Genomic DNA, 12,049 nt, shown 5'->3' on the forward strand with positions numbered 1-12,049 from the left:
TGTGCGCTTGTGCTCAAAACCAATCAACTGAGAAAGATATTTGAACAAAGCGGATTCAAACTGTCGGCCACGATCAGTTGTGATAGCCGTAGGACATCCAAAACGTGCTATCCAACAAGAAAGTAAAGCTTTGGCTGTGGTTTCAGCTGTAATATCTTCAATCGGTATTGCCTCTGGCCATCGAGTAAAACGATCGACGGCAGTAAAGCAATAACGGTAGCCACGAGAAAGAGGTAGAGGCCCTACTAGATCAATGTGGATTTCTTTAAACCTTGCCCGAGGCAAGGGAAAAGATCCAAGTGGAGCGTTAACGTGGCGACTAACCTTCGCACGCTGGCAAGCGATACAACAACGCGACCATTCTCTGCAATCTTTACGTACCCCAGGCCAAACGAAGCGCTCAGAAATAAGTTTTACAGAAGCATTAGCTCCGGGATGACTTAAAGAATGGAGACTGTCGAAAATTTGCTTGCGAAGGGAACTTGGAACATACGGTCTGGCAGTCGATAAACTGACGTCACAGTAAAGAGGAATTCGGCTACCAGGAACCATAACCTGTTTTAAATTTAACGATGAACCAGCGTTCAAGAGTTTTATGAGATCTGGATCAGACGATTGAGCTTGAGCTAGAAGGTCTAAACTTACAGGTTCTGATAGTTCATCAACAACTCGAGACAAAGCATCAGCAACAACGTTATCTTTGCCGGATATATGACGAATATCTGTAGTAAACTGAGATATAAAATCTAAATGTCTGAACTGTCTAGGCGAACAACTATTTTTCCTTTCATGGAAAGCAAAGCTGATCGGTTTATGATCTGTAAAGACAATAAAATTTCTCGCCTCTAACATATGCCTAAAATATTTAATAGCTTCATAAATGGCTAATAATTCACGGTCGTACGGTGAATATTTGACCTGTGAAGGACTTAACTTCCTCGAGAAAAATGCTAACGGCTGCCAAGCACCATCCGCTGTTAACTGCTGCAAGACTGCCCCAATAGCTTTGTCAGACGCATCTGTCACTAAAGCTAGTTTGGCTGAACAATCTGGGTGAGCTAATAACGCGGCTTCTGCTAAACTATTCTTACAGTCTTGAAATGCAGATAACGCATTGCCCGAAATCAGGATGGGTTGAGATCCTTTAACAGAATTTGTGAGCAAGGCGTGAAGCGGTGCTTGAATTTCAGCGGCCCTTGGAAGAAAACGCCTGTAAAAATTTAACATCCCAAGAAAACCACGAAGCTGGCGAATGGTTGTTGGTGGCGGAAAATCAAGTATGGCTTGCACCTTGGACTCTAACGGCTTCGTACCACTTTCAGAAATGGAGTATCCTAAAAATTCCACCTCTTTTACGCCAAAAACGCATTTTGATGTATTCACCAGCATACCGTATTTTGCGAGTCTTTTAAAAAGTTCACGTAAATGTTGTTCATGTTCCTCACTGCTTCTGGAAAATACCAAAAAATCATCTATATAGCAGTAAACGAAGTCTAAACCACGTGTTATTTCATCCACAAACCTTTGGAAAGTTTGTCCCGCATTTCGGAGACCAAATGTCATATATGGAAATTCAAACAATCCAAAGGGTGTCGTTATGGCAGTCTTAGGAACATCTTCAGGACTAGTGGGGATTTGATTATACGCTTTCTCCAAATCAATGGTGGAGAAGATTTTACAACCAGAAATGTTAGAAGAAAAATCATGGATATGTCTTATAGGGTATTTATCGGGTACTGTGCGGGAATTCAGTCTACGATAATCACCGCACGGACGCCATCCATTATTTTTCTTCGGAGCCAGATGTAGGGGAGAAGACCATGGACTTTCTGATGGTCGAGCTATACCAGCAGCAATCATGGATTCGAACTCTTTTTTAGCTATTTTGAGTTTGTCTGGAGCTAGTCGACGTGGAGTTGAAGAAACAGGAGGACCAGGAGTAGTGCGTATGTGGTGTACAGTATTGTGTGGTGTAGTATTACAAGTACCAGCTGGTTTACAAATTTCAGGAAATTCATTGAAAATTCTATGATATACAGATTTACCATTAACTACTAATTTAACGGATAAAACATCTTTACATTGAATAGTTTTAACCACAGCTGAAATTGACGTTAAATTGTCAATAAGACGTTTATTCCTACAATCTACTATTAAATTATAAAAGTTTAAGAAATCAACACCAATTATAGGTCTAGTTACATCGGCTACAACAAAACGCCATGGAAAAACACGTCTTAACCCTAAATCTAAGTCAAAATTTACAAAACCATAAGTAGCTATACTAGAACCGTTTGCAGCACACAAACTATAATCAGTCTTAGGTCGACGATCGTGTAATTTCGATCGAGGGAAAACGCAGAGGTCGCTGCCAGTATCAACTAAAAACTGCATTTTCGACTTCCGATCCATGGCAAAAAGACGACCAGGTGAGGTAGTGGGGCAATCGCCAGTCGCCATTATCGACTGCCCTGAGAGTTTCCCGACTTGAAGTCACACGGTCGCACACATTTGTGAGCTCCTTCTGCGAACTTGCTATGATACCAGCACACAGGAAACTTCCGGTAACTCGATGAAGATCGCTCTCTTGATTTCTGCCGACTGTTTTTTGAAGACCGAAATTGAACTCTTCTGCTGCGCAAGGACAGATTCTTCACTTGCTGACGAAGCTCTGCTATTTCCTTAGTCAACTCATTGACTAGTGTAACGCCTTGTTGAACCGCAGAAACACTCGGTGCTGTAGACGCAAGGTCAACCACTCTATCAGCTAAGTCAGCTAAATCGTCTAGCGGTGCTGACACCGGTTGGCCTGCGAGCACCGTTTGTACACCATGTGGAAGACGGCTTATCCAAATAGTTTTTAAGAAATCTTCAGGTACGCCAGCGCCCGCCAAACTTCGTAAATGACGAAGAAATTGTGAGGGTTTTCTCTCACCTAACTCCTCATGCATCAATAACTGCTTTATTTTCTTCTCCCGGGATGCGCTGAGTCGCTTTATTAACTCAGTTTTAAGCTTCTCATAGCGGTCGGAAATTGGTGGGTTGATAATTATGTCTTTTACTTCACGAGAATACTCATTGTCTAAGTGACCGATGACATAATTGAATTTAGTCGAATCATTAGTTATTCCGGATATTGAAAATTGACCCTCAATTTGGGCAAACCAAATTTCGGGTTCCTCTGGCCAAAACGGGGGAACACGTACACCAACTTTAAAAACATCGACATTCGATGGCACAGCACTAGTGGTGTCTCTGTTGATCGACATGGCGTTCACCTTTAAAATTTCACAAGGTCAAGTTGTTTTGTACTGAAGTCCAAATGGTCGTTGAACATGTGATATTATATTATACTGTTCACTTATCTCTTTTTTACACTGCACACTAATAGTTTATTCACTTCAGTAATACGGGGTAATACTGTTTTAACGAATGTTCAAGAATCCAGACCGGAATCGCCAAAACGTTTATCGGGGTCACCAGTATGGGGTAAATGAATTAACCACCATTTTAAAGTGAATTAATTTAATTCCATGTTTGGTTACAATATTCACTTAATAGAATATAAAGAAATAAACATATGTGCGTCAAATACCAAGCCACTAAGCGCACTGGCTACGTACTACTAGTTACCTGCGTGCACGCACACATTCACGCGCGAATCCCGCAAGACCAGTTTTTGTGTAGTTCTGTGCGAGTGACGATATTATGATATCGATGTAAAATGTCGATAAAAATATGAAATTTATGTGAATATGAAATGTATGTTTATACATGTGTATGCTACAAAATGAATGAGGCAAAGAAATCAATTTTTAAAGATATCAAATTTTTTCTTAGCTGAAAAGGAAACCTGAATAAACGCAAATGTGTGTCTGCCCCATCGGGGGTACGAGACTTCATACTGGTGTGTCTAATTAAAGACACACATATTTATCAAATACCGAATATAGACATTTGAATTGTTTTCCAATTCGGACCTTCGGAATTGCTTTTGAACTGATTTTAGTCGGATAAGATACGGAAGCTAAATTACTTCATCTCTTCTTCTTCTTCATCTCTTCTTCTTCTTCATCTGGATCTCAAGGGACCAAGAATTTTGTACCATTTAGAGATCAAAGCTTATGAGTTTATGACTAACAAACGTAACCCAATCTGATAAAATTTCTAACCTATACATGAAGTTCAGCTACAGAGTCCCAATTGCAGAATAAATATCAAGAAAATCCTGGATTTAATTTATCCCCTGTCCCATTAACAGAGGTAATTCGATGAAAAAGTGTCGGGACCTCCTTGCAATTCTCAATAAGAGGTTTCTCACTTATCCAGCTCCCACTTAAAGAGGTTTCACGGTAAATGAATGTTTATTGTAGTATGGCAATATAATTTTGAGAATTATGGTAACTATGGCTCGTCATGTTTCTTTGCCTTGTGCAGTTTATACGCTTTGACTCTAATGTAGAGTACAAATTAGTTAAGTTGGAGCTATTTTCTTTAGATTGCATTTTACATTTAATGCAGAATCTCATTTTATCAAATCATCGCTCTCTTTAACAAATAAAACTTGCTCTCACGACTCAGTAAGTTCCGTTTTTTTTATTATGTTCATCATTGTTTGCGAGAAAGATATTTGAATAAAACTCAAACGAATTTAAGCGTGAATTAAAATAACATTTATGAATAAGGGCAAGGTTTTCGATGACCATGACTGGAAATTAAGTTAATTATAATCGCGTTAAAGAGTTTTGTTTATACAATTAAAAGCCTTATGTTTTATGTAAATAAGTTTAACATCACATATGTATAAAGTGTAAAATATTTGTATATAATATGTATCTCAATGTATGGGCGAATATAGCATATAATTCCTGGTAGATTTAGAATTGCAGTACAAGTTCGGCATTTTCATTTTGCGGCCATTTTGTGTGATTGTTGTGAATGTCAATAACATGCGTACACGTCTACGTATGCGCACGTTAGACGAACTTGTCACACACACAACTTTTTGTAACGTATTAATACACAAACGTAAGATTATAATATAGCTATCCTTTTCCATATCTAATCAATAAAAGAGGATATGTATAGTTTTAACCCTGCATTAATTTTCAGCAAGTTTATTAATACAAAAAAATAATAGATCAGAGTCTTTGGATTCTAATTTCTATGCGTTTGTGTGTGTGAATTCGACCAAATGTTATATGTATTACTAAGAATAATTGGAAATTTAAGAGTTAAGTATTACTGTTCGATTCAACCTATCGTGTGAACATTCGAATGTAAGAGGATGAGAACGTAAAACTACAGACGAAACATACGCTATTCTGATTGGACAATGTAAAATGAAGTGTTAGGTCACGTGACTGAAGTGGATATGTTGTTGATAGAACTAGCTGTCGTGTCGTCTTTTGTTATACATTCTCCCCAATTGTAGTGCATCTCCTGGAGGGGCGTGCCCAATAGACCGCATCTCACAGCATCAGGTAGGATTGTGGCCAAACGGTCCAGTTAAAAAAAATATCAAAATTCGGTACTCTGCTTTCGAAAATGTTCTAACTACTAGAGAACGTTATGCATAAGGAATGTTTCTTATATCAGCATGTTACTAAGACAAAGGATAGGGGTTTTTATATAACGCAGTGTTTCCCACTTTTGTGCCATGTAACATATTTATAAAATGTAATTGTTCACTTAAATTATAGATTTTACTGGGAAATTGTTAACGAAACATTATGTTTCACAACATATAGAAAAATGGGTGCGTGTACTTATGTACGCGCGTAAGAAGTTATACTTTTTTGGCATTATTAAAAATAGTTTTTGATTGCATGCAAATAATTAATTACAAATAAATAATCAAAGACTGGAAAAGGAGTCATTATAGTCAATAAAGTTTAGTTTACATTTGAAAAATTAAATAAATAAATATTTATTATTATTCTCTTACATTAAGTGTAACATAAATTCTATTATTATTCGAATGTTGTTTTTAAATTATGTCCAATGCCGTAGCATCTTCCAATTTTGTGTCACGGTGCGCGTGCATCGTAAAATTTCACTCTCATCAATTTTTCATAACGCGCCTAAAGAAGTATAACTTCAAAAATCTAATTCCGAATATTTTTTTATAAATTTTCGAATAATCAAAATTCACATGGGGGCGGGCCATGGGAATTGGGAAACACTGATAAAACGCCTCGTTAACAGCGCATTCGTTGAACATGTACGCATGAGGGAGCATATGTTACCTGTAGATAGGATAGTTATGACATTTGGTGCTAGGGTATAAAAGCTCTTTCCGCAACTTTGGACTATAATCTATTCAAGTGCAGATTCATTTCACTCCATACATATTTTCATAATGCCATAATGTAACTCTATTTCTGGAATATAAGGGCAATGTGTTAAGGCTGAGCTGTCAAAATTCTAAATTTATTGCACAATTAAATGAATTTTAATTGTTTCTGAATGCCAAGTGTAAATAATTTCAGGTTTAAGTTTATTGGTTGTAACTAAATTAGTGCCTTGTTTTGATGAAATTGGTCCTATGGATTCGATTGAGCGATGCTGAGGCAAACGAGGGGATGTTTTGTCCTTGTCTCGTATAATCTATAAAAAAGAGACAACCTAGTCTCGATTGCTCAGTCGATTCGTTGTACATTTTATTCTTTGAAATATGGCTTTTACGCCTGTGATATAATATCGTAAGTGATTTCTGTTTGCTCAAAATTTGATTTTTCCTTACGATCTGTACTTATAGTTGATGAAATTTGTAAGACTGTATTTTTTGTTATGTAAATTGTTAACTCCAGAATATAAATATAAGTTATTTTGAGATATTTGTTTTTTATTTCAATTCCAGAATGGCGCTGGAACTCCATACGACTTTAATAAAGGTTTTGTACCCAATAATTGTTGTAGATGTAGTTTTTCAAATGTCCATCTCGAAAATTTAAGATTACGTACAATATTAAAGTCGAAAGTATTGGAAGTTTTATAGTGACGGCGCATATAAGGTAATTAATGAAACGCAGGTTAAATAAAAATAAATAATTTAATAAAATATTTCGAAACTTATTCTCTCGACCAGAGCTCGGGTCATCTGACTAGATAGTACACTCATAACATGTAAAATAGTCTGTACAAACAGATTTAACATTTACCTACTTACAATATAATACCTAATACTCGAGTATTAGAATAATTAATCCACCGAAAATAACATTACACACCGGAGATTGTCTCCTACATTAATTTGTTAGTCTTATAATTTCTAAATATGGCGCCCTTCCATCAGTCGATGTTAAACTAACCGACTAAAAACTCGTTGAATCATTTGATTATCACAATTCTGAGGAACGCAAAATGACAGTTGACTTATAGTTGTCTATGGCTAGAATTCCGTTTCTCCGAGAACGTTGTACATGAGACGTTTGAACGAGTTCGATTGTATGATGTGCTCTTCATGTAATGAGTTCACCTGAAAAATAAGTTATATAATTGTTTTTCTTCATTTATTTTGACAACGGGCAATACAAGCACAGTATGCTTTATACTTAATAAATTACTAACAGGATTCTAACAAAATATAAATATGATATTTAAAAAATAAAGAAAAGGTAGCTTTGCAAAACTTGTGAGTAAGGGAGCGTTCAAGTATTACGTCACGCAATTTTTGGAGATTATTGACCCCTCCCCCCTCATGTGACGCGCCCCAACGTTTTTCTTTACCCAAGTATACTAAAACGTTTCGTGACCACCCAGTGACTCTTTATACCTAAAAGTTACCATTATGTAGTGTAAAGTACTGGAAAGTCAAAAATAATATTAACAATAACGCGTAATTCAATCCCCGCCCCGCATCGTAACGTTTTACAAAAGGACCCCCCCCCCCAAAATTCGTTACGTAATACTTCAACGCTCCCTAAGGTACTGGAGACGTTAAAGGCTAACTCGCCTATGGGCTTAATTAGCAAACAGTTATAGAAATGTGTCTGCACCCTAAGAAGTAACTTTTATGCTCATAAAACAATTATGCCGATTTCAAATACCTGTCTTCGTTACTTAGGTACTACACATGTCTCCAATATGCAAAAACCATAGATTTTAATTAAAATCATTTATGTAAGAGTCCTAGTTATTAAATAATGTTACAAAAGTAAAAAAGTTAATCTCGATATGACTTATAGTTTCCGATAAATTTGTGGACATACATGAACATAATATACACAGCTTGAAAGCCAAGTCCAACAATATCATATTCAATATTCATTTGAAGTCTTTAAATAAATTATTAATGTTAATAAAAAAAAAATCTATAAAAAGATATATTGAGTTGCATTAATAACGTTAAGATGTACATAAACTTTGCAATGTATGAGGTCAAAACACTCAATGCTTAACAAACGGGTGTTTAAATACTTACGAAGGTCGTTTGTTTTCCCTGTGATGCCTCTTTCGAAATTTTGGGCGGCACTGGTTTCTGTGTGAAAAATATAATTAATACCAACATTTTATTGTTTTTTGGTTAAATATGGATACGGTTCTACGTATTTCAAATAAAAGTAATAAAAATACTGATCTTTTAATCAATCCTTTTGTATGTCTAGGTTTTCTAGGGTCGACTCTAAAACCTTTTTTTTTACAAATTAACACTTGAAATAAATACATATCTATGAATTCGATGAGTAATTGCCTTATAAGTCACTTTTACAACTTCTGGTGCTAGTTTGCAAATAAGAATAACATGGAATATAATCTACAGCCTATATTATTTTTACGGTGATATTCTGAATAGAGACTGTCAAAATCCAATTCTTTTTTGACGTTGGGAGTCGGACTTAGAGCTAAATGTGTCTAAATCTTAGGTTTAATCTTAGAAACGGCGTGCCAGTTATGCGAACACATGTAATTCTTATATTTTCATACTAAGTATCAAGAAGATAAAACTATAATGACTTAAAAGTGTTGGTTACGTCAACATAATAAAAAAGAAAATTTGGCACTGAACTGATCCCACGAAGATTCTCATTCCATAGACAAAAAAAATGCTTACCTTAGTGGCTGGTGCCGTGAAGACCTTAGTCTGCGGTGTGGGCACTTCGTGCGCGTCCCCCAGACCTTGTTCCTGCAGTGCACGGTACGTGTCCGACTTGGCCGGGTCGTAGGGCTTCGAGCTAACGCCCACAAGTTAGTTTTTAGTCGGTTAGAGGCGCAACAGAAGACTAGTTAGTCGACTAAGGAAAGGGTAATGTTGCCAGTAAAAATACAGTAGATTGTAAGTAAAGGTTTTTAGTTAAGTCCTAAAAGTTTTATATATAATCTACTGTATTTTTAGAAATAACGATAATCTACGCAACAGTGACTGGAAACACTGTATTTTATTTATAGCGATGCAATCAGAGACAACATTTATAGAGTAAGGCGAAATATTTAGGTCAATGTCAATTGTTACCGATTACATCGCTGAAGAGTAATTAAATTCGCGTTTAACGCAGTTAACATGTCGACTTGGCCGCCATGTTTGAAGGAGACAATAAATAGAAGTAAAAATAAGCATTAATGCGTCATTAGAATGGGGTGTCGACAGTTGTTTTGGCTTCGTTTCTAGTAAAACACTTGCCTCTTGACAACGTGAGGGCGGCCGTAGCCGTTAGAGCTATTGAAACAAATAACTCGATTAAAATGTTGAAATTACATTTGCAGCTGTTAGAAAATCGCTTCAGTTGTTGTGATGACTGGTTTCCAAAATCAAGTTTCTTTTTCTAAATCAATTAGAGTATATTGTTGAAATATAAACGTCATAGGATAGAAAGCAAACATACAGAAATGTCAACTGTATGAAAATTCCACAGATACTATGGTTTATTGCTTAGATATATTACAGACGTAGTAATTTCTTCAATTTATCTGAGTCTTATCAGTATAATAATACTGTCTTGTAGTCTGTGGATAAAATAACTAGAACTCTAAAACATCTCTTAAATATTACGTCTACGTAGCAATATTTTTGAGTGTTGAATGTTAATAAAATGTATAACAAATTAATGTTCCATCTAAATTAGATTACGCATAAGACCTAAACCTAGAAAGTAGACTAACCATATGAGAATGTCAGATATTTTCGTTTGGCAAATAGCCATGCTCTTGAAAATCAGTTCAAAGATGAACGTGACTTAGGTAATTATGGCCTTTGAGGAATGCGTATTATTTTTAGTTGAAGGGTGGTCACCACGTAATAGTTTAATATTCTTAGCAATATACTCACGGCAAAGGAGATGTTTGTTGTCTGATAGAATTTGCTATGTTCTGTTCTGAGTACATGTTGATTGGAGAGTTGAATTGCTTGTGAACAACCTGAAATATTATATTCACTCTTTGACACAAATCAGTTTGATAAAAATTACATTTCTAAAACCACGCAACTTGTGAACGAAATGAATAGAAAATTATGCTCGAGTATGATAGTTAATTTTAACGCACAATTATTAAATAGCATCTATAATTGCTACTTTGTATGATATAAAATGATCTATAGCAAAATTAGTTGTAAATAAGACAAGAATTGTTCGCTGTTCCTGCGAATTCCGTACTAAAAACACATGAAAAGGAACGTATTGATAATGTTATCTGTGCAATTTCAGTTGACAACTTATTTTGCTACTATTATTAAATGTATATCGAGAAATGAGTAATGTGAATCCTGCATGCGTTATATTATCCACCTTATTCGCGTCTTCACCAACAACTCGCTGCAGCACCGATTCTGCCACCTGAGTTTTCCCAAAAATATTCATATATAACTATAAAATTTTGATATTTTAAAATGTGAACGTAAATTCCACTTAAAAATAAATATAATAAGGATTACCAATAGCTAAAAATTCGATGCAAAAATTTTTTTTTAAAGAATTTTTTTTATAGGGGGGCAAACGGGCCAACGAAAGCCCCAAAAAGGGCAGTCATATTACCCATTTTAGTTGTCACACTACCGGCATTTGAGATTACCTAAAGTATAAAATATATCTTTTCTGTATCATAGACAAGCGGAGAATATGGTTCGTTACCCGCAGTGAAACAACTTTCCTACGATTTCAAAAAGATTTCTAATCCAATTAAGTAATTTTATTTATATGGTTATTGTAAGTATATAGTGTTGTGCTTTCTACTAAGCCAAAGCTTAATGTGTGAGTGTGCTTTCGTGCGTGGACAATCTACAGAATTATTTATGTATTGCAAAATATAAAATAGCTGCCAAATCATATGTTATGTCATAAAATGTGTGTCACGTAGGATGAGGGTTAAGAAATCTAAAGCCATTTATAACTGGAGAAATCGTTTGGAACTTTAGTATGTTGTGAAAATGTTTCGTAGAAAAGAGTGTAGCTTAAAACTGTTTCGATTCTAGGATGGTGACATGTGTCTATTGAATTGCTTTATGACTTCCAAGAGCGTCTGAATGTTCGTGGACAACTCAAAGATACTTTGGATATTGGCCAGAGGCAAATAGCTGGTCTTTGCAGCGTACTGATGTCTAAATAAAGTGTATCTAGTTTTTTTATAAAACGGGGCGCACTTGGAGGCTCACCGGATGTTAAGAAACACCACCGCCCATAGGCACTCCCTACAATCAATACCAGAAGGCTCGCGACTGCGTAGCCGGTATTTAGAAAGTCTGTATGCTCTTTTATTGCAGGATCCTCATAGTGGTGGTGCGAGGCGATCTCACGTACGTGAGGAATGTAGCGATAACTTATATATGCTACATAACATGACTATTCCTAGCCTACATTATCTGTGATTAGGTAAATTATTAGTTTTACTACACCACTATGTGGAACCAGCTGCCCACTGAAGCATTTCCGAACCAATTCGACTAAGGGTCCTTCAAGAAAAGAGCGTACCAATTCTTAAAAGGCAGGCTACGAACTTACGAGCCTTCTGCCAACGTGTGTCCATGGGCGGCGGTATCACTTAACACCAGATGAGAAAATACAACGCATGTTATGAGGCTGCTGCAAAGACCAGCTATTTACCTCTAGCCAATACA

General features: G+C 36.0%; 1 protein-coding gene across 6 annotated transcripts in view; it reads right to left on the reverse strand.

Moving 5' to 3' along the window:
• Positions 1-7,035: 7,035 nt before the first annotated feature.
• The window catches only part of LOC125056323 (PDZ and LIM domain protein 3), a 28,966-nt gene continuing 23,952 nt past the window's right edge, over positions 7,036-12,049 (reverse strand). For 4 of the 6 annotated variants that reach the window (XM_047659370.1, XM_047659369.1, XM_047659373.1 and 1 more), the window contains 5 exons: positions 10,725-10,772; positions 10,268-10,356; positions 9,056-9,176; positions 8,426-8,482; positions 7,036-7,480 (listed from right to left, as the gene is read on the reverse strand). In XM_047659370.1, the coding sequence (XP_047515326.1) occupies positions 7,394-7,480; positions 8,426-8,482; positions 9,056-9,176; positions 10,268-10,356; positions 10,725-10,772 (402 nt within the window). In that variant the 3' untranslated portion in view covers positions 7,036-7,393. Of the gene's footprint in view, positions 7,481-8,425; positions 8,483-9,055; positions 9,659-10,267; positions 10,357-10,724; positions 10,773-12,049 lie in introns of those variants that run through there. The other 2 variants (XM_047659371.1, XR_007118039.1) reach the window with 2 other exon arrangements.

The sequence above is a fragment of the Pieris napi genome, chromosome 14, assembly GCF_905475465.1.
Source record: "Pieris napi chromosome 14, ilPieNapi1.2, whole genome shotgun sequence".
NCBI classification, from domain to species: Eukaryota; Metazoa; Arthropoda; class Insecta; order Lepidoptera; family Pieridae; genus Pieris; species Pieris napi.